At 35.8% G+C, this 23,188-nt stretch overlaps 2 protein-coding genes across 2 annotated transcripts; both read left to right on the plus strand.

Moving 5' to 3' along the window:
- The first annotated feature begins 4,051 nt into the window (after positions 1 to 4,051).
- On the plus strand, positions 4,052 to 6,532 carry dynlrb1 (dynein, light chain, roadblock-type 1). Its single transcript, XM_056468198.1, has 4 exons — positions 4,052 to 4,154; positions 4,461 to 4,536; positions 4,679 to 4,846; positions 6,161 to 6,532. The coding sequence occupies exons 1-4, from the start codon at positions 4,152 to 4,154 to the stop codon at positions 6,202 to 6,204; spliced, it is 291 nt and encodes a 96-aa protein (XP_056324173.1). The 5' UTR covers positions 4,052 to 4,151; the 3' UTR covers positions 6,205 to 6,532.
- A 418-nt stretch (positions 6,533 to 6,950) lies between these two features.
- map1lc3a (microtubule-associated protein 1 light chain 3 alpha) lies at positions 6,951 to 22,515 on the plus strand. Its single transcript, XM_056468293.1, has 4 exons — positions 6,951 to 7,115; positions 9,759 to 9,814; positions 11,930 to 12,036; positions 21,242 to 22,515. Exons 1-4 carry the CDS (start codon positions 7,076 to 7,078, stop codon positions 21,402 to 21,404), a joined length of 366 nt encoding a protein of 121 aa, XP_056324268.1. The 5' UTR covers positions 6,951 to 7,075; the 3' UTR covers positions 21,405 to 22,515.
- The last annotated feature ends 673 nt before the right edge of the window (positions 22,516 to 23,188 follow it).

Genomic DNA, 23,188 nt, shown 5'->3' on the forward strand with positions numbered 1-23,188 from the left:
ATGCAAAAGAAGAAGAAATGATATGCTTGTTTCCCATAAGTGGATATTATGAATGTGTGTCTAAATGAAAATGTCAAAATGCAAGTTTGTATCAAAGCTGTAGGAAGTATAACCAGTGCTTCCTTTTTAGTGTGGTTGGTGTTTTGTAATAAAACACATCCTGCACACTGAGGTTTTACCCACCACTGTGCAAAAAAAAAAACTGTCTGAAAAAGGGGGTAATTTACCAAATCCTTTAATTCGCTGTTAATTTAAAATTAAAAAAATCATCAGATCATCTTTCTTATCAGAACATTAAAAAAGCCGCTGGTCTTTATCCATAAGCCAAAGAAACCACCCAGATAGCATACAAATGTGGGCCACTTTAGGCAGTTATGTGGCACTGTTGGTCTTGTTTCGGCCCAGATTAAACAAATGTGAGCCTGAAGTGGCCCACCTGTACAATAACAAAAGGGGGCCAAAGATTCCAATTCATATATGGACCATTAATGCCAAATATTTTAATGTGGCTGAGAACCTAAAAGTGGCCTAGATGTGATATGACAAATGTGACCCAGTTATCTTAAGACGTGTTGGCCACTTTTGGCGAATATTTGGCACAGTAAATTCTGGCTATGTGGGTCGGATGTAAGTGTCTAGCGTGGGCCGGTCGGTTGCGGTTGGTATTTTGTTATAAAACACATCCTGCACACTGAGGTTTTGCCAACCACTGTGCAAAAAACTGTTTGAAAAAGGGATAATTTACCAAATGATTTAATTCAATATTAATTTGAAAGTTAATCATCAGATCATCTTTTTTATCAGAATAAAGCTGTGGCCTTTATCCATAAGCCAAAGAAACCACACAGAAAGCATAGAAATGTGGGCCACTTTAGGCAGTTATGCAGCACTGGTGGTCTTCTTTTGGCCCAGACAAAATGAATGAGAGCCTGAAGTGGCCCACCTGTACAATAAAAAAGGGGGCCAAAGATTCCAATTCATATATGGACCATTTAAGGCAAAGATTTGGCACTTTTAGCAAAATGTAATCTGAATGTGAACCTAATGTGGCCCATGTGGAAAATGGTAAATTTGGCCCAAATGATAGAGGGCAAATGTGGGCCACATTTGGCAAAAATGCTGCATAGCCATTTAAGTGTAAACTGGGTCTAAACCCAAAGTGACTCACATGAATAGGTGCAAATGCGGCCCAGTTATTATATAACAAATGTGGGCCACTTTTGGCTCGTATGTAAGTGTCTGGTGTGGGCTGTATCTGGGCCAAAATAAAAGCAAACTGTGGCCCAGAATAGGATCAGTTCTGATTCATTTGGTTGAATTCTGGGTGATATGTGGTATTGCTATGGCTTAATTGTGGCCCAGATCTTACTGCACATTTCCATCATTTCATGTAGTATGTGGGCCGGATATAAGTGTTTAATGTGGGCTGGATTTGCATGAATTTTGCTATCTGGCACAGCAAAAATCTGGGTCTAAACCCAACGTGGCTTACATATATAGGTGCAAATTAGGCACAGTTATTATAAAACAAATGTGGGCCACTTTTGGCAAATATTTGGTATAGTAAGCCCTGGCTAATGAGAGCCTAATGGTCCAGTGGCTGTGAGCCTAAAGTGGTCCAGATGTGATACAAACATGGCCCAGTTATCTTAAGACCTTTTATAAAACTACGAATGTAAAAAAATGCTACTCCAAAAATTCACATTATTCAACTTTGAGTCGTAAAATCTATAATTTTGCTCATAGTCACATGCCACTTTGTACTGTGCTGGATCTCTTTTTTGGTTGGTTAAATTGTCAGTGTCACAATTTACTTCATTTTACAACCACTTGCACACTCCCTACTGCCTTATACTCTGTTGTTACTCCCTCAGATATTCTGTCTGTGGTATTTGCCTTAAATTCCTCTTTAAATGTGAGGCACCGTGCACCCCTTCCTTCATGCATGTAGCTGCACATATGGAACGAGTCAAAGTTTCCACTGGGCTTATAGTAGAGCTGACCCAGCAGCACTCATAGCTGGAAAACCTGAGGTGAAGTTTGGAAAGGAAGTAAATGACCTCATAAATCCATGGTATGTCTGTCTGCTTCTGTCTAACACACACACACACGCACACGCACACGCACACACACACACACACACGCACACACACACACACACACACACACACACACTCGGACACTCTCATTAGACTGTACCTGTAACAACTTTACAGTGGTTAGGAATTATGAAGTGTCTATTTCATTCTCATACACACATTTGTCAGCATAAAGCTTAAACATTTACTCTAAAAATGCTAATTGTTTTAAGCCAATGATGAGTGAAATGTGGACAAAGTCTGCTGTTTGGTTAAAAACTGAATTGGGTTTGTCCATATTTAACCTAAAATTGGATTGAAACCACTCAGCATTTTTAAGAGTGTTGCATCATCCAAATGTCATAACAGCTCTAAGCATGCAGACTTTTGTTAGCATCTATCCACATAAAACTGAACAGGATATCAATTAGGTAAACATTCAAAGCCTGTTGCAATTGTCATGTTGGTTTGAACAACTGTAAAGTCTTGCAGCAGTATATAATAATAGGCTTAACATGGAAAACAGAGATATAATAATAATAATAATAATAATAATAATAATAATAATAATTTTAATAAAGGGCGGTGCGGTGGCGAATTGGGTAGCGCTGTTGCCTCACAGCAAGAAGGTTGCTGATTCGAGCCACAGCTGGGTCAGTTGGCATTTCTGTGTGGAGATTGCATGTTCTCCCGTGTTCACGTGGGTTTCCTCCAGGTGCTCCAGTTTCCCCCACAGTTCAAAAACATGCGCTATAAGTGAATTGGGTAGGCTAAATTGTCCGTAGTGTATGTGTGTGAATGAGAGGGTATGGGTGTTTCCCGGGGATGGGTTGCAGCTTGAAGAGCATCTGCTGTATAAAAACATATGCTGGATAAGTTGGCGGTTCATTCCGCTGTGGTGACTCCAGATTAATGAAGTGACTGCCTTGTGGGGGAAAACGGAGCACCTGGAGATAACCCACACGAATAATATAATATAATATAATATAATATAATATAATATAATATAATATAATATAATATAATATAATATAATATAATATAATATAATATAGGGCCACACAGTGGCGCAGTAGGTAGTGCTGTCGCCTCACAGCAAGAAGGTCACTGGTTCGAGCCTCGGCTGTCATTTCTGTGTGCGTTCGCGTGGGTTTCCTCCGGGTGCTCCGGTTTTCCCCATAATCCAAAGACATGCGGTACAGGTGAATTGGGTAAGCTAAATTGTCTGTAGTGTATGTATGTGAATGAGAGTGTATGAGTGTTTCCCAGTGATGGGTTGCAGCTGGAAGGTAAAACATATGTTGGATAAGTTGGCAGTTCATTCCGCTGTGGCGACCCCAGATTAATAAAGGGACTAAGCCGAAATGAAAATTAATGAATGAATATGACGGGCAACACGGTGGCTCAGTGGTTAGCACTGTCGCCTCCATGCAAGAAGATCGCTGGTTTGAGTCCTGGCTGGGTCAGTCGCAATTCTGTGTGGAGTTTGCTTGTTCTCCCGTGGGTTTCCTCCGGGTGCTCTGATTTCCCACACAGTCCAAAGACATGCACTATAGATGAATTGAATAAATTAAATTGGCCATAGTGTAAGTGTGTGAATGAGTGTGTATGCATGTTTCCCAGTACTGGGTTGCAGCTGGAAGGGCATCCGCTGTGTAAAACATATGCTGAATAAGTAGACAGTTCATTCCGCTGTGGCAACCCCTTATGAATAAAGGGACTAAGCCAAAAGAAAATGAATGAATGCATGAATAAAATAATATGGCAAACACACATGCTTCACATGATCAAAAACACTTTAACTTCCTTAAAAGTCAAAAAAGATGCCACCCTAAGTATAGTGGGAAATCAGCGTGTTTATTTTCACGTTAATACACTAGATACTGTATAACAATATATCTAAAAGTCCTAGTAGTAAAGTAACTTTTATTGTTGCAATCCGAGAGAACTACAAGCTCCAGTCCAGCAGATGGCAGTAACACACAACTGACCGTTCACACACACTCCCATCTCTACTTCCGTAGCTCGCAGCAGCATCATTCATAGCAACGAAAACAGCGGTTTGTCTTCACAATGGCAAGTCGATTTTATCACTGATATTCGATCATATATGACTTTATTTGAAAGAACATGTTTTTTATCTCTTTATTTTTCAGTTAAGGTTTTTTAACAGGTTAACACTGACTGCAGGGCGTTGTCATTTACGAGATGGCCCGTAGCAGCAAACTATTTCTCTAGTAAACAAAAGCAAAAACACGACATTTCTTGTAAAGACTGATTTAGGAATTTAACACAGCGTCTATTCCGAAGCGTAATAACTATTCAGTCGTGTTATAAGCTGGTTTTGCGTTAATTTGTCTGTTTTAATCTCTTATGTTTCAGGCCGAGGTGGAGGAGACAATTAAAAGGATTCAATCTCAGAAAGGAGTACAAGGAATTATCATTGTTAATGCAGAAGGTATATATTATCTGGAAATAATTAGATGTTATTACGTATTTTGGCTTAGTTGCAAACAATGTCATGTGCTTCAGTACAGCATAAAACAATGAGATCTTTGTTGTTGTTGGGGCTGCAATATGTCCTGTGGGTTTTCTTATAGGAATCCCAATCAAAAGCACTCTTGACAACACGAGCACAGTTCAGTATGCTGCTAACATCCATCAGTTGCTCATGAAGGCTCGGGGAATAGTGAGGGACATCGACCCTCAGAATGATCTCACCTTTCTACGAGTTCGGTCAAAGAAGAACGAGATCATGATTGCACCAGGTAAAGATACATTAGAGTTGTAACGGTATCACTATAATATTAACCAAATTATCACTGTTATAAATACCAAAACATGTAAGGCATTCCACCAATTTTTATATTTGAATATGAACAAACAACAAATGCAATTTGCAGTTTTTTTGTTTTTTGTGGGGACATTCTAAAACGCTTAATGTTAAAAAACCCTGGCATGGCTTATTGTATCCAAACATCAACTAGAGAACCCCAAATATCTGTCAAACTGTACTTGTGATTAACACTAACTATTGTCAAAAGAAAGGGCCCTAATTCTATAGATAAAGTGAACAATACCACATTAAGCATTTTGTCCCCCTTGAGGTCCATAATAAGGAAAGGCTTCATGTAACTTTACAAGAAACGAGGGAAACCAAATGTTAAAAAGCCTGTTATTAAAATCTAATTTAATTTATAATAGATTAATCCTTGCTGTCAAAAGAATGCGCTTGTGCATGTCATTGACATCCCTACAACAGCAACATAGGAGAAAATGCTTAATACGATATTGTTCATATTAGCTGTGGAAACAGGGCTCATTCTGTTGCTAGTAGATAGTGCTAATCACAAGTAAAATTTGATAGAAATTAGATTTTCCCCACTAAGGTGCATTAAGCCATGTTAAGCTTTTTCCTTATAATGGATTTCAATGGGGGAGAAAACGGTTAAGGTGATGTTTTTCTCTTTATCTATGTAATTGGGGCTCGCTCTTTTTGCAGTACTTGAGATTAATTATAAGAAACGTTTGACAGAAATTTGGGTTTCTCTTGTTGATGTTTAGGTACAATAAACCACGTTAAACTTTTTTCTCGTTAAGCCTTTTAGAATGTCCCATTTTGTGCCAAACAACATGAACAAGGATTTGTTTGTTTTGGATTTGTTTCCTTTTGTTAGTATTATTGTTTTTATTTTGTTTTTTCTTCATCTTTTAGATTTTTAAGATAATGACATAAATAATACTGAGTTTAACTACTGTTTTTACATTACTGTGACGGTTGGGGTGGGGGTAGACGTTAATAAAATACAATTAATGGGAAATTTAATAAATGATACAAATCATTTTCGTTAACTTCCGGCCGCAACCATATCTGATCTAGCAAGAACCCTGATTTAGATTACTTTGTATACTAATAAAAAGGTAATGTTTTGTTGTAAATGCCATAATGTTGTACAGTCAAGTCTATCTTTACAAAAACAAATTTGTGTCTTGTATTAATCTGTAATACTCTATATAAATGTGATATCAACTGATTTGATTGTTAGAAATTAATCATGTATTTTATTCTGTTTTCTCCACAGACAAGGACTATTTCCTGATCGTCATTCAAAATCCCACAGAGTAGTCCTAAATTCTCCATAATGCTTCTGTAGCATTTTTTTTCTATAATTACAGGCCAAAAGTGTTTCATTTAATATGTTCCAGTGAGTTTATATAGTACTATTAAACATAACATTAAAGGAAGATGCTTCTTATCCATTTATATGGTTTGTGCTACTCTTGCTTATCATTCCAATAATTTGCCATACTCTTAATTTATTGTTTTCTCATTCTCTTTTTTGCAAGTACTCCAAACTGTTCATCATCAAAAAGCATAAACATGACACTATTACACGCTGTACTTGTTTGTGAATGCTAAACAGGACAATAAAACAACAATGCATTTCCTTTTATTACGTTTTGTGGCTGTGTGTTTTCATATTGAATGGAAAAGGTGCTTTGTAGTTTGCCATAATATAAAATGAGTTTAGGTTTATATAGAGAGTTGAAAATGATTTCATGTTTAAAATACTTATTGTAAATGGCTGCAAAAACCTGTTTGAATTTGAACTGATCGCAAAAGAAGAAAATATTTTTTTAAATGTTGAAAACTCTTGACTTAATAGAGCAATTTCCCCCACTACAATCGATGTCAACGGTTACCGGATTCCAACATTCTTCAAAATATCTTCTATTTCATTCAACAGAAAATATTAACCCATAATAGTCTGGAAACCAATCGAGGTTGAGTAAATTTTCAGTTTTGGGTGAGCTGTTCATTTAAAGAGGACGCTGTCTCTTTAAATCCTATGACGTCATGAGCTTTAGTATATTGTCTCGAGCTGTTTTGCTTACAGTGAGTCAGGAGCTCAAAAAGAAGCCGAGTCGACCGACAATTCAGCATATAATAAGACGCAAACCCTTTCAGCTACTTTTTACCACATTCAAGCTCAGTTATGCCATCCGACAGACCCTTCAAACAACGACGGAGCTTCGGTAAGATGAGTTTTATTCGTGACGTGTCAGCATAAGTATATTTGTTTATCAGGTTTGTTTTTGTCCCTAGCCTGCTAGCAGCTGCGTGACACACTGTTTACATTCCTCTACAAAGCTCTATATGCTTATGAGACGATTATAAAAACCTATATTAAAGTCTAAATGACGGTTTTTAACAAAAACCGACAGAGGTCAGTTGCAAACAGTAAGCTGGCTTGGGCTTTTTTATAGGCCTTCTGTTTAAATGATATCAGCTTTATTATTTTACCATGTCTGATGTGTTTGTAAATATGTATATAACTATAGATTTAACATTTTACATATAAGTAAAGATGGATAACATATAGTTACAGATATGTAGCTAGATAAATGTGTTGTTTACCAGCTTTGGGAAAATGTGAGATTAACATTTCTTTTTTGACACTAGTATTTTTCTCTTACATTTAGTGTAAACGATGCATTTTTATATTTATAATATTAATTGTTTGACAATAACATTGAAGGAAAGGATGGACTGTACACGTGCTGTTGAAATGATGCTGTAATATGAGCTCTTTCTCATAGTCCAGACTGTGGACAGGGTGTGGGGAGGGAGGAGCATAAAACCCTTGCATAATCTTCCTAAACATAACAAGTGCAACATAGATTTGCTGTTTCAAACACATCTGTAAGAGTCCGGGTCAATATGATCTGCATACAGTCACATATTTATCCAGCCTTTGGGATTATACAATTGACACAGATGACCCAGACATGAGTTCAGTAAAAATGACACACTGACATCAAGTTGGGAGTCATACTTACTATACCCTGATAAGCAAACTGGATTTTAGTTTTACATTATTTTTATGTTTTACTTAGATTGACTGACATGTGATGATTTTAATAGAAACACACTGTTCATTTAACTCTTCTTAAAGGGACAGTTCACCCCAAAATAAAGATTTCGTCATCATTTTACTCACATTTCCACTTGTTCCAAATGTGTTTGAGTTTCTTGTGGTAAACAGGAAGGAATATATTTTGGAGAATGTTGGAAAGCAGCAACTATTAATGTCCATAGTATTTGTATTCCTACTATGAATGTCAAATGGCTGCTGGTTTCCAGCATTCTTCACAACATCTTCTTTTGTGTTCAACAGAAGAAAGAGCTTAATAAAAGGTTTTTAAATCAATAAATGCTGAGGAAATTTCCATTAATTTTTTGGGCGAAATATCTCTGTAAATACAATCTGTATTTATTATGTTACTCTGTACAGTGCTTCCCACAGGTTTAAAATGTACTTGCGGTGGTAGCTGGATTGAAACACACCAATTACCCACATCATCACATAAATAGTTAACGATTTGCGACAAACAAAACATAATTTAATTTTTAACATGAATTTTATTTGTCATGACACTGTTAAACAGTTTCTTTTCAGTGGGTTAAAGTAAAAAGACTGTTGAAACTAAAAAAAAAAAAAAATCCACAATTTCTCTTACTTTTATACTATTCAGGAGCCACGTGCACCCTCTGACAGGTAAAATCTGCTTCTCTCTCTCTTTCAAGTTCAAAGCAAACTCGAATGCCAAAGCATTTTAGATATGTATATAAAATAGCCTATGTAATATGTTAACATTAATAAAATAATCAGCAAATGAGAAATAAATGACAGAAAAGGGAATAAAAACAGACAATATCTCTAAAAATTACTTTAATTACAAGATTAAAACGTGTAGATTATTTAAATAAGGCAAATGCGTTGATTAACCATCACTAATGGTGTATATATATATATATTTTGCAGCCAATTTAGACTGGTTATTTCATCCTCTTTAAGTATATAGTAAAGTTTTTCTCAGTCGTTTAGATTTTAAAATTGAATTTTTTTTCGCTCTCTCTGCGTTTGCAATCAGCTGCGAAGCCAAGTGAAAGTAGGCTTAAGTAAAAAGGTAATGCAAAAAACGCATAAGGGCTTTAGAAGTTGAATCCCGGAGATTTAGAAACCCAATCCGGACAAATTTTTTAAGTCCCAAAAAGGCGCGTCTCTGTGGGTCTGCAGAGCATGTGTGACTGTCTGTCTGTGGAAGTATTGACGGGTCTCACGCACACAGAACGAAACGGGTAAATGAGAGAAGATGTAGAAAATGAGAGAAAATGTAAAAGGATGTAAATAATAGTAAAAAAAAGTGTCACTATATATAGTTGGGTGGCCGTTAATATATCTGGGCGGCCTGCCCAAGTGAAGTCTATGTGTGGGAAGCACTGCTGTAGATAATGTAAGAGTACTTTTGCTTCATGAAATTGTGTTGTTGAGCTTTCAGGGTGATAACAAAAGATATTAAACACTTTAGCAGGAATTACTTAATGTTTGTATGTTTCTGTGTTATACTGTACATTATGGAGGAATACGTTTGTAGAGTAGGGCATGTCAAACAACACATCTCCAATTATTAATCCTTACAAGTTTCTAGGAATGTTTGTAGAGCGTTTCTGCTAAACAGGTTTGACATGAGCAAATTCAGCAAATGCTAATGCAGTGATTAGTGTTTTCAGTAATGAGTCTTGAAAATATACTTTCTGTGTTTTGTATTTGCACTTTAAAATGAATATTATTTAAAAGTGTACCAAATTTCTGTTTGTGATTTTTGTCTTTTCAGCTGATCGTTGCAAGGAAGTGCAGCAGATACGAGAGCAGCATCCTAATAAAATTCCGGTGGGAAACTAGTTTTGTTATATGCAAGTGTCATAAGTGAATTTAGACTGAGCGAAGAAGAGCTTTATTGCTTTCAAGATATTACTTACCTGTTAGCACCGGATTTCTTTTAAGATCCTGAGATTTATTGCTCTACAACAATGGGTTTTAACCTCTAAGAGCACCTTGAGGTGATCTGGTATTATAAAAAAAGAATAGAAAAAGCTAAAGTAATCATAAATTAGTGCATTTATTTAACAAAGCATCAATCATAACCAGAGTGTGATTTGTAATGTAAAAATAAGTTTATATATATATATAAAAATTCTATTTATGCACAGCTTTAAACCGTTATATCAATATATCAAAATATAATAGGAAATAATCTGATATATTTCAAAGATGAGACATCCCATTTTATCATCTGCATCAAATTCAGTTTATTATACAAAAAAGCATACATTTCTATTTTAATGTTTTGTTTTAAATATATATGTATGTATATATATATATATATATATATATATATATATATATATATATATATATATATATATATATATATATATATATATATATATATATATATATATGTGTATGTATGTATGTGTATATATATATATATATATATATATATATATATATATATATATATATATATATATATATATATATCAATAAAAATAATAAAATAATGATCTTTAATCATTTAGCATAGCATCTATATAATAGAAAAAATAATGGATTGGCAGCAGCTGACCTATATTATAATAAAAATGTATAGAATGATAAATGACCATAATAAAAGTGCATTGAAATGATTAAACAAGAACTTTTTAATATGCCACGATCAAATTATTCTTGTTTAAATATTACGGAAGATTTTTAATATATAAACTATTGTTGCACTGATGAGAATTTTAGTGGGTGTCTTCTGTAAATCATATTATAAGGCCCAATCCCACTTCTATTTGTGTACCCCTACCCCTAAAGGGAAGGGCTTCAAAATTTACTCATAAGAAATGGGACAGCACTACAACACCTGTACACGTCATCATATGTCATCGTGATCTTTTACTTCATATGAGATCGACAATGGCGACTGCTTTAGTTATTCCAGTTGCGCTTTTTTTTTGGTATTTATCTTCAGGAAATCACTGAAGGCAACAATATCATGTTATCATAATGATATGTGGCAATAAGATCGTGACTGTGCTGTACATTTACACCATGGCCATATTCATCACACGAAAACAACATTAACATTATAGCAGACACTGTAGAAAGCTCATTCCCAGCCACTTGACAGGGTATTCGAGTGTCATTGAGAGACAGATGTGAAAGTGTGCTGTGGGACTACTATACAAAAGTTATTAGGGATTATAGATAGTGAAATTTAGCGGTTTTTATCTTAGCTTTTTTTTTTCCAAGCATGACAATAAAACACAAATGCGGTTATGAATGTATTAAAACATTTGCTTGTTTGTTGTCAAAATTTGTAATAATGACAAAAAATACTAATTTGTGGATCTCCTTACTCCCGTGTGCAGCCATGCTGTCATTGTCGATGGTGTATTCTGGGATATTTTTGTACCCTTTGGTTTTGATTGTGGTCCTGAATAATCTCTGTTTCAAGAGTTATCTAGCCCTTCCTACGCCGTCAAGATAAAGAGAATTGGTACACCTCTACCCCTTTCATGTGAACGAGCAAAACAAGGGGTAGAGGTAAGGGCTAAGGGGTAGAATTGGGATTGGGCCTAAATGTATGATAGTGCCGGCGCGATAGCCCAGTGTTTAGTGCACTGACATGTAGTCCAACAGTGCTCCGGGCATCCCGAGTTCGAATCCCAGCTTGTGGACATTTCCTGATCCAATCCCCCTCTTTCTCCCACATCACTTCCTGTCAACATAAAGGCAAAATGGCAAAAAAAGTATGATATGTCACTATTTTTCATGAACATTTTAAACCTATATTACAAACATCATTTTTATGTTGCTTGAAAGCTCTCTTTGTATATTTGGTTTGTATAAATATATTTCAAAATATTTGTTGTTTTTAAAAAAGGGCACTAGACCCCGTTCAAGACTGTCTACTAAAAAAATTTTTTTTTATGTTGAATATTTTTTTTCTTCCAGGTGATCATTGAGCGGTATAAGGGAGAAAAGCAACTTCCAGTTTTGGACAAGACCAAGTTCCTTGTCCCTGACCATGTTAACATGAGTGAGCTGGTAAAGATTATCAGGTAAACATCCATAAATCCAGTGCCTAATTTTGAATTTGGAAAATTTAATTACAAAAAAAAAAAAAATGGATTTTGAGACTTAATTTCTATACGACTTTCAACTAATATCACTGAGATAAACAGAAATATTTTTGTGCAAGTCACTGTAAGCAGTGAATAACATGTACTTTAGCTGTATCCGGTTTGTTTACTCGTCTGATGGGGGAGGAGAATGCTATGCGGTGCCAGTTTAAAGTGTCTTCTGACCCCGTCATCAACAGGGGACTTTTGCAAAACTCTTTTCAACTGCTTTAATTTGAAAACTGTTTGTGTAATGTCCACATTCTTTGTGGCAGGTTATTTTCCTTTTTCCATTGTGATGCTTGAATTTGAAAGCGAGTTAAACTTTCTTGTAAGATCAGTGTTGCCTTCCAAGTATTTGAACACAGGCTCGGTCAGATGATCAGACTAGAGACACATGCTGCCGATCATACTTCATAATTCTTGCCTTTGAGTCATGGCTGCTTTATTATTTATAGATCAGGCTTGAAATCATGATTACATTGAGTTTAAAGGTGAAGTTTCTGACACTTCACTGTGAAAATTAGGATTCTAACAGTAGAAAAACTACAAAAATGCTAAGGTAATTTTCTTCTGTGCAGTTCAGTAGGGAATTTTAAAGTTATCTTACTGCATATTTTTCAGTGAAGTAATCGAATTTGATGCTCCCAGAATATCCTGACAGTTTTATAAAACAGAAATGCCTTTATTCATTCATTAATTAATTTTTTTTTTCGGCTTAGTCCCTTTATTAATCTGGGGTTGCCACAGCGGAATGAACAGCCAACTTATCCAGCATATGTTTTACGCAGCGGATGCCCTTCCAGCCGCAACCCATCACGGGGAAAAGAAATGCCTTTATTATTTTTAAAATGTATTATTAAGATAATTGAATAATAAGTTTAGGGTTTCACCTAGTAAAATTTCAAAATGAATTAGAACATTATCCAAAATTAAGTGTCTCCCCCTCCCCCAAAAAGGTAATCACACATATTTTTCATGTCTTGTGGCCACACTACTGAAACGGTAATTATAGTAACATTTATAGATTAGCCTATTCTTAGTATCCCACTGCTCTTTTTTTTTTTATTTATTTTTTTTAAACCTTGTCCATCCTTAGAGTCTTTTCCTTTTTATTTTTGGGCCAGGCTTTCTAGTGTTAATGCAAGCAGCATACATTTTTGCAAGAAGCTGTATTTGTATTAAAATTGTATTATTTAAACCTCATTTCCTTTTATAAGTCTATCGTACATGTGGTGCAAAAGAATAATTCCTCTTAGGACCTTCAAGACCCAAATGACCCCACCAAAACCCATTAAATGGCAGTATTTCATCTAAATGGCATTTAAGTGCTTTTGCTAACAGGTTTCCATTTTGTTGGCAAAATTTCAAAATTGTAGTAGTAAAGTCTTATTATTTGACTGGAAAAAAAGAAAAACTATGGTCAGTGTAATTAACCACCTAAAGAATTTTTTTTTTAATTGGCTACAGAACGGGGGCGCTCGAGAGCACCGAATGGAGTAGACGTAGTTTGAGGAGCTCCTCCAAAACCTCGAAATAACAGCTTAATTTAATCATAATCAAAACGAAACGACACATTTTTAAGCTTGAAGTCAAGATGACGAAACCTAAAACGAAGAAATGTGATCAACCAGCCAATGCAGACGAACAATCAATGGAGAAACAAATTCTGACTGAACAAGCGGCTAGTGCTGTCAATGACGAGACCACGGCCTTATCCCCAATCTTGGCAGCAATCCAAACATCTATTCAAGCCATGGATAAGTCGATGAATGACAGATTTAACTCTATCGAAATAACTTTGTCGCAAATGCAAGCATCGCTTACCGAAACTAACTCCCGTATCTCCGATCTCGAGGGCGCGAGAGTTGAGCATGACAACCGCATTTCTGAGTTAGAAACTCTCTGCAAGGATATCGTGGCCGCCAACAAAGCCCTATACGTCAAGCTTGATGATCTGGAGGGCCGCTCCCGTCGGCAAAATATTAAAATTGCGGGGCTACAAGAGAAAATTGAAAACGGTCGCCCAACGGAATTTGTGGAGAAGTTGATACCGGCCGTCCTGGGAGACCAAAACTTTCCATCGGGAGTAAAAGTGGATCGCGCACATCGTATTGGACCCCTGCCAGCCAAAGGATGCCGCCCTCGGATGCTAATAGCAAGAATCCATCATTTCCCAGTTAAAGAACTAATCCTGAAATTGTCACGACAGCAATCGCCTCTTCAGTTTGAGGGTATGCAGATATCTATATATCCTGATTTGACAGCGGAGGTCATGTCGCAACGCCGAAGCTTTGACGGAGTTAAAAAGAAATTAAAGGAGGCTGGTATCAGATATGGACTACTGTTCCCCGCGCGTCTGATTGTCACTCAAGGATCGGAAAAGAGGATCTTTAATTCAGTCGAGGACGCCGAAGCATTCGCCAATACAATTATCACCACATCTTGACTTCATCTTACACACGTACACTTGACAATTTCACAGTTGCTTCAAGTGTATTGAGCCGGTGAGTATAGACTTCTCACACCGCTGGCCCGGGCTCTCGATGCAGTAAGGCGAAGACTATTACAAGCGCCCGCGCCTACCAATACAACCAAGACATTTGACTCTAACGTTATATCGAAAAAAAAAAACTCTCTTTCAGGATTATGGCTCGGACATTTTGTTATACCAGTGTTCGTTAGTTATTGTTGACTTGTTCACTAGTTTTGTTAATTGTATCAGTCGAGGGTAACGAGGAGCCGTTTATTATTATTCTTTTTTTTCTCCTTTTTTCCCCGACGGTTAAGTTTATTGCAGTTTATAAGTGTCCTTATAGCTCCTTAGGAAGCCTTGTAGCTCCACGGTCCATATGGGGGTTGTATTCTCTACTCCGCTTCATTTGGGGAAGCGGATAAAGGAGAGGGAGGGTGGGAGGGTGCTGGGGTTTTTCCTTTTTCATATGTGTATGTTAAATGTTTTATGTTTTGTCTTCATTGTAATATCTCCAGTTCCATACAATTATCTAAAAATCCAAGCTCACCTGTACTACCATATAATATGCAGTCCTCAAACTGTAATGTTACCTTAGCCAGCTGGAATGTGCGAGGCATTAATAACCGGGTTAAAAGGTTCAAAGTCTTTTCTTATTTGAAGTCAATATCTGCTGACATCATATTTTTGCAAGAAACACATATTAAGCATAATGAACAAAGACTTCTTAGATCTAATTGGGTTTCACAGGTGTTCCAGTCTACGTTTTCATGCAGGGCTAGAGGAGTGGCCATTTTGCTCCGCAAAACAATACCTTTTAAGCATATATCTACCATCAGTGATCCAAATGGTCGATATGTTATAGTCTCTGGTTTAATTTTTTCTGTACATGTTACATTATTGAATCTATATGGACCAAATTATGATGACCCATCCTTTTTCCGTAAAGTTTTTAATCTTGTCCCTAATTTATCTAACACACATTTAATAATCGGTGGCGACTTTAATCTGGTTTTAGATCCCACCCTGGACAGGACTCCTGCACGTCCTGTGGACCACTTTCCTAACTCTACTACCACCTTAAAAGAATTAATTAACTCATTTGATTTAGTTGATGTTTGGAGGTTGAATTACCCGACCGATAGACAATATACATTTTTCTCTAACGTTCATAGCTCATATTCCAGAATAGATTTCTTCCTGGTCGACTACAAGGCTGCTTCATGTGTAACTGCAATTAAGCACCACAACAGAATAATCTCAGATCATTCTGCAGTGACCATTTCTCTTGACCTTTTTGAAATTAAGCCCAATTATAGCTGGCGATTCAGTCCTACATTACTCTTTGATCCTCATTTTTCCCAACGCGTAACAGAATGGTTGGATGAGTATCTTATGTTTAACGATACAGGGGAAGTATCCGATTCAACACTGTGGGAGGCACTTAAGGCGGTATTAAGGGGATACATAATTTCATATGAATCTAGCCTAAAAAAACAAAGGAAAAAATCCCTGTCAGTAATTGAAGCTCGTCTTAATCAGCTTGAACACTTACATGTGGACTCAGCAGATCCTGAGGTTCTCAAAGAAATTGCAGCATTAAAACTAGAGTATAATAAAATTTTTTCAGACCAAGTCAGTAATATGCTATTAAAAATAAAGCAAAAGCAATTTGAGCTGGGAGACAAACCAGATAGGCTGCTCGCGCGTCAGTTAAGGAGTATTCAAGCTAATAGAGCCATTCACCAAATTAGGAAGGAGGATGGAACCCTAACAACAAATCCCAGTGACATAAATAAACGTTTTAAGGAATTTTATGAGGCCTTGTATGAATCCCGAGCTTCCACTGAGCCTACAGCCCTTTCCCACTTTCTTCAATCACTACACCTCCCCAAATTAGATGAAGCAGATCGAGATGCCCTTAACACAGAGATAACTTTAGATGAAATATTTGAAGCCATTGCATCTTTCCCTAGCGGTAAGGCTGCCGGACCTGACGGCTTTGGAATTGAATTTTATAAGAAATATTCTCAAAAACTTGCCCCATTGATGCTGAGATTATTTAATCATTCTATTGAAAATCAGGAATTTCCACAGTCAATGTATAATGCAAATATTTCACTAATTCTTAAAAAAGGAAAAGATGAAACAGATCCAGCATCATATCGCCCCATAGCTCTTTTAAATTCAGATCTGAAAATTTTTACTAAGATCCTTGCAAACAGATTAAATAAATGTATAGCAAAAATTATTCATCCTGATCAGACCGGTTTCATTCCTGGGCGCTTTTCATTCTTTAATGTAAGACGTTTAATGAACATTTTATACTCAAAACACGATTCTGCTTCAAATGTCGCCATCTTATCCCTGGACGCCGAAAAGGCGTTTGACCAAATTGAATGGAACCATATTATTGCAGTGCTTCAGGAGTTCGATCTGGGAGAATCATTCTCTTGCTGGGTGAAAATGCTTTATGCCAAACCTAGGGCTTCGGTGCTCACTAATTTTGATAAATCTTTACAATTTGCATTGCATAGAGGCACTAGACAGGGGTGCCCACTCTCACCCCTGCTTTTTGCCATAGCTATAGAACCCCTTGCGACTGCTATTAGAAACAACCCACTTATCTTTTCACCTAAGATAGGCCAATTAGACCATCACATATCACTTTATGCTGATGACATTATCCTCTACCTACTCGATCCAGAACAATCCATCCCACCCCTGTTAGATTTATTGAAAACTTTTGGAAAGTTCTCTGGTTACTCTGTGAATTGGCAAAAAAGTGAACTCATGCTTGTATCTGACAAGACTAACCAAAGCTTTTTACAGAACCTACCTTTTAAAATAGCAGCAGACAGTTTGAAATACTTGGGGGTTATCATACCGAAAAAATCAAATGATATCTACGAATTAAATTATTTAGCTATGTTAGAGAGCTTAAAGCTTAATATAGAAAGTTGGAGAACCCTTCCGCTGTCTATGGTAGGACGTGTGAATGCAATCAAAATGGTAACATTGCCAAGATTTCTATATCTTTTCCAAAACCTTCCAATTCTTTTGCCCAAAAAGTTCTTTAAAACTCTCGATTCGATCGTGTTACCATTTGTGTGGGGCTTTAAAGCGCACCGCATCTCCAAACTACATGTATGTAAACCCAGATCGCAGGGCGGATTAGGCCTGCCAAACTTCCAGTATTATTACTGGGCTGCGAACTGCAGAGCCTTATCCTACTGGAAAAAATCTCATCCTGCAGGGTCTGCAGGTGACATTTCATCTTGGCTCACCATCGAGCAGAGTGTTACAAACCACTCTCTTTCTTCTCTACTTTTTGCGGCGCCCTCACCATCGATAAAAGTACTCAACACAAACTTTATACTTAGCAGCTCTCTCAAAATATGGTGTCAGATCCGGAAAGCATTTAAGTTGCCACCTACCACATTGTCCACCCCTATTGCTCATAATCACGCCTTTAAGCCATCACTCAATGACTCCACATTTTCAGTTTGGTCCAGTAAAGGAATGGTCACTGTAAAAGACTTGTACATGGATGGAAAATTTGCTACATTCCCTCAGCTGAAACAAAAATTTGATCTTTTACCATCACATTTTTTTAGATATCTACAGCTGAGAAACTATGTTCGTACATCTATCCCCCACTTTGAACTATTAGCAGATGAACATGATGTATATAAATTACTTTCTGCCTCTCCTGATGCCTCTAATTTGATTTCCCATTTTATAGACATTTTTAATGATCAGTTTGACATATCGACCTTGTATTTGAAAGATTCCTGGGAGAAAGATTTAGGTATTCAAATTACCAATGAGGACTGGGAAAAGTCTGTCAAGGTCATAAATACATGTTCTATTAACTCCAGACATCAACTAATCCAATATAAAGTAGTACATCGGCTTCATTATTCAAGGGTTAAACTTAATAAATTCTACCCCTCCATTTCCTCTAAATGTAACAAATGTGAATCTGCGGAAGGCTCTTTAGGACATCTTTTTTGGTCATGCCCAAAACTTTTTGAGTTTTGGAGCGAAATTTTCAACTTCTACTCTGAGGCTTATTCTTGTGACCTTGCCCCTGATCCAGCAATCGCTGTTTTTGGTTGGTCTGACTCACTTCGTGGGTTTAGTCATCAAATTAAAAAAGCTGTTCAATATGGAATGGTGTTAGCTAAAAAAATTATTCTTTATTTATGGAAAAAGCCATCAAAACCACTTTTTAAATCCTGGCTTTTAGAACTCTCTACCACTTTACATTTAGAGAGGCTAAGACACAATCTTTCTGATAACATTGCCCGCTTTGAAGCCACCTGGAAACCCTTTTTTAATTATTTATCAAATGCCCAGGATAACAGTTTAAAGGTATAACCCTGTTATCATCTACAAGATCACCATATTGCCTGCGCCCACTGGCCTAGATATAAATGTGCAACATTGTTGACCCATGTATAATATTGGAGGAACTGGTGTAATAATGGTTTAAAATCTTTTTTTTCTGTCTTTTTTTTTTTTTTTTTTTTTTCCCCCGTTGCTTATGTTTTGTCTTTATAATCGTTATTGTTTTCTGTATCGCTCTGTGTTGTTATAAGAAAATAAAAATATAATATTCAAAAAAAAAAATTGGCTACAGAACAAACCAATGATTGTCTAATTACCCGAACTTACCAAGTTAACCTAATTAACCTAGTTACGCCTTTAAATTGTACTTTAAGCTGAATACTAGTACCTTGCAAAATATCTACTAAAATATTATGTACTGTCATCATGGCAGAGACTAAATAAATTAGTAATTAGAGATTAGTTTTAAAACAGTTATTTTTAAAGTGTGTTGAATAAAATCTCTCCATTAAACAACACTCAAAAAAAAAGCTGTTGTTCCTTGTTCAAACTACTTACGCAAAATGAGCTAAAACAACGCTATTTTTGAGGATTTTTGGGCACAACTTATTTGATTCATGTTCAATCCACTTAATTGTGTTAAAACAATTACTTTAACTCAATTGATTTGTGTTGGGACAACATGAAGGAATTGTGTGGAACCCAGCATTTTTTACAGTGAACAAGTATGGGACAATATTGGGAAATATTTGAAAGAAATATCTTTTCAGTGATTTATTAAAGACTGTAATAATAGAAGAAAGCTGCTTAGCCTTAGGGCTGCACGATATTGGAAAAAACTGACTTTGCAATATTTTCATTCACTGCGATATAAATGCAATTTCACCAGATGACCTGAATATGTTGTAAAGATTGAGATTGTGTAGAGGAGCGTATCTGCATGAAATATTGTTTTAAAATGACAAGCATTGTTAAATGCAACAGACAAAAGATGCAAATAAACAAAGATTTATGATCAAATAATAACAAAAATAATAATAACAGTATGTAGTTTTAATTGAGTACAAATTAAGCTTTAAGCTACAAATGTTTAATTTGTTGTGATCAAATGTTTAAGTTTGCTCAAAATTCTTACATACAGACCTTAAAAACACATGCAAATAATAAACTCGAAGGTTAAAATTTGAAATTACACCACTATGGTGTTAACAGTAATGTCTGGTCAACTATAATCTTGTCTACATTGTAGATCCCTGCGATGTGACTATTGCGGATACGGTATATTGTGTAGCCCTACTTTAGTGCATTTAAAGTAATATATTTACACTGTAAAAACTGCTGGGTTCCACCAAAGTCCCTCTAAGGCAAGTCATTTCACCTGGTGGCCATTTTTTAAACACCTCTCAGGCAGTATGCTCAGGCATTCTGTCTGAATGGGGAAACATCAAATTCTCCAAAACTGCTTGTCAAGCTACCATTGAATTATATATTAGGAATCACCAATAAAATTAATAAACAACTGTGTCTTTAGTTTCATTTCGAAACATCTAAATCACACAAAATCTGCAGAAACTCACGTCTGGTGCGAGCTCCTTCCAGGGAGTATTGTCAGTCTATAACAAACAACGATTGGCTCCTGTACTAGAAGGCGGGGCTTGATTTGCCATATAGCGATCGATGATTACTCCTGTACTAGTAGGCGGGGCTTTATTCACCATATTGACCGTTACACTTTTCCCTATTTAAACACATAAGAGTGACATGACTTGTGTATTCTATAGTCTTTGGTTCCAAACAATTCCTTTATGTTGTCCCAACAGAATTCGATTAAGTTAACTTTATTGTTGTTACAAATTTAAGTGGATTGAACATAAAACTATTAAGTTGTCAAACAAGCCTCAAGAATTGTATTGATTCAGCTCATTTTACATAAGTGGTTTAAACAAGCAGTAAAAGTTTTTACTTTGAGTGTAGATTTTTCAACAACAGTGGCATTATATAAACAAATTGTAATTAAAAATGGTTAAAATATAGTTTTATCATGGCTGTATTGGCTAATATTGTAATTCTTATTATGGCTAATATTGGTTAAAAAAAATCTGTTAACACTTATTATTAAGTTTTTTAAAATATGATACTTTTATGATGGTATTTGGAACTATTTTGTCCCCTATGGACTTATGTGTAACTTTACATTGACACACAAGGTCTTAAGAAACGAAGGAGCAAGTGGAAACTGTGGATTAAGCTGAAAACCCTTGCATTTGCCTTGAATGTGCATGTTTTAATCATTATAATCAGCTCTGAAATCTCTTGCAGGCGTCGACTGCAGCTCAACCCCACCCAGGCCTTTTTCCTTCTTGTCAATCAGCACAGCATGGTCAGCGTGTCCACCCCCATTTCTGAGATCTACGAACAAGAGCGCGACGAAGACGGCTTCCTCTACATGGTTTACGCCTCCCAGGAGACCTTCGGCTGCTAAACAGGCCCACTCAACCTTCGACAAGAACAGACGTCACCCAAATGCACCCGATTATTTAGCTCTGTCTCCATCATCACTGCTCTGGTAGGAAATACATAAAAAACCATTGCGTTTTCTCCATTTGACACTATAGTGCAAAGTAAAGCACTAGTATAAACACTACACTGATCTTTCATCCCATTTTAAACCTACTTCTTTTCCTTTATAAGCTCAGCGTAGGTTTTGTATTTGGCTCCGTGACTTTTTTCCCTTTGCATTTTTATTACCTTTAGGCCATTATGTCAAATAATTAGTAACACATGTTGATGTAAATAGGTAAGAGTGTGTGTGTGTGTGTTTTTTATTATTTAGGATTGATTTGTTCTTTCTGTCTGTTTGCTTGTAGTAAATTATAGCCTGTTACCAGACCGTAATGGTGCTGGTGTAAGATTGTGAAAATCTTACAGAAGAATTAAGTGCTTATTAATCAAAACGCAGCATTATTTTCATCAAATCAACTGTTAGACTCGTTTTTTTGGGTCCCAAGATAAAACTGAAAGGAGAACAACGGCTCCTAATCTGTAGTTGTGAACAATAATTGAACCGATCTGAAGAATTTCTGGGTGTAAAAAAAGAACTCATTGATCACTCACTGTAAATTTAAAGATACTGCCTGACGGTAACTGTACTGTATATGTGTGAGCCGGAAGAACAGCAGAGATCTTTTGGCATACAGTATTCTGCAGTCACATCATATTTAGAATAAACTGCTTTATTTGCACAATTTAAAAAACATCTATGAGGACAAACTGTTCAACAAGTATAGCACATAATTATATTCTCTTTTATTCTTGTATTTTTTTCCTCCTGTGTCACCATACGAGCTGTATGCCTTCTGTTAAATCTCAGATGAAGGGATCGTGATGCACTACTTTGCATGTTGGTTTTCTCGACCTTTTTTATATTGATTCATGCTATAGATTTGTTAATTATTTCAGCTATTTAAAAGAGACTTTTTAGATGTTTTGAAACCAAAAAGAAAAAACTAAACTAAACAAAAAAACCTGAAATATGTATGTCAATGTATGTTTGAAAAACAAGTGTGTGTATAAATCATTGTATAAAATGATAACGTGTTCTGTTCTTTTCTAAAGCATAAGCACTGATGATACACTGTTCAGTGCACCTGATATGAACAACAAAGCTAATCTAGAAAATGAAAACTTTTCTTGTTTGGCAAACACTGGGAGTTATAATACATACTGTAAGGATGTTTTATACAAATCATGGGGAAAAAGTGTTAAAGACAAATAAACATTTTACTCTAAGAACAGTAACTATTAATATAACAACATATATTTGTGTCTGTAATTCACAGACCATTATATTTAATCAGTATGATACAATTATTTAATCAAATAAAATAGCAATGAACAAAATATGCAAGTATTTTTACCCTGAACTAGCATTACAGCATTTTTTTAAATAACTTGTAGTAATTGTAATGTAATGTACTAGTATTATTGTAAACAAATAAGTTTATTTTTGTACTGAGATGCAAGAATGGGGCTGAAATTATATCATGTATACTATAGTATTCTGCACAGTGAAAACGCTATGTATATTTCTCCAAAATGGTGCTGACGGTGGATAGTTTGTCATATCTTGTGTATTGTTGTTAAATACATTGATGAAAAAAATTATGACCATTTTATAATATTTTTGTATGCACCATGATAATAATACCATGATCAAGTTAGAACAATTTTAAAATTACGCTAAAAAATGCTGTGTTATTTCAACCC

Source organism: Danio aesculapii, chromosome 11 (assembly GCF_903798145.1).
Source record: "Danio aesculapii chromosome 11, fDanAes4.1, whole genome shotgun sequence".
In the NCBI taxonomy this organism is placed as follows: domain Eukaryota; kingdom Metazoa; phylum Chordata; class Actinopteri; order Cypriniformes; family Danionidae; genus Danio; species Danio aesculapii.

Coding starts and splice junctions, on each gene's coding strand:
- dynlrb1 (XM_056468198.1), top strand. Junction 4,537..4,678: donor TATCATTGTTAATGCAGAAG/GTATATATTATC, acceptor GTTTTCTTATAG/GAATCCCAATCAAAAGCACT. Junction 4,847..6,160: donor CGAGATCATGATTGCACCAG/GTAAAGATACAT, acceptor TTTTCTCCACAG/ACAAGGACTATTTCCTGATC.
- map1lc3a (XM_056468293.1), top strand. CDS start 7,076: ATGCCATCCGACAGACCCTTCAAACAACGACGGAGCTTCG. Junction 7,116..9,758: donor CAAACAACGACGGAGCTTCG/GTAAGATGAGTT, acceptor TTGTCTTTTCAG/CTGATCGTTGCAAGGAAGTG. Junction 9,815..11,929: donor AGCATCCTAATAAAATTCCG/GTGGGAAACTAG, acceptor TTTTTCTTCCAG/GTGATCATTGAGCGGTATAA.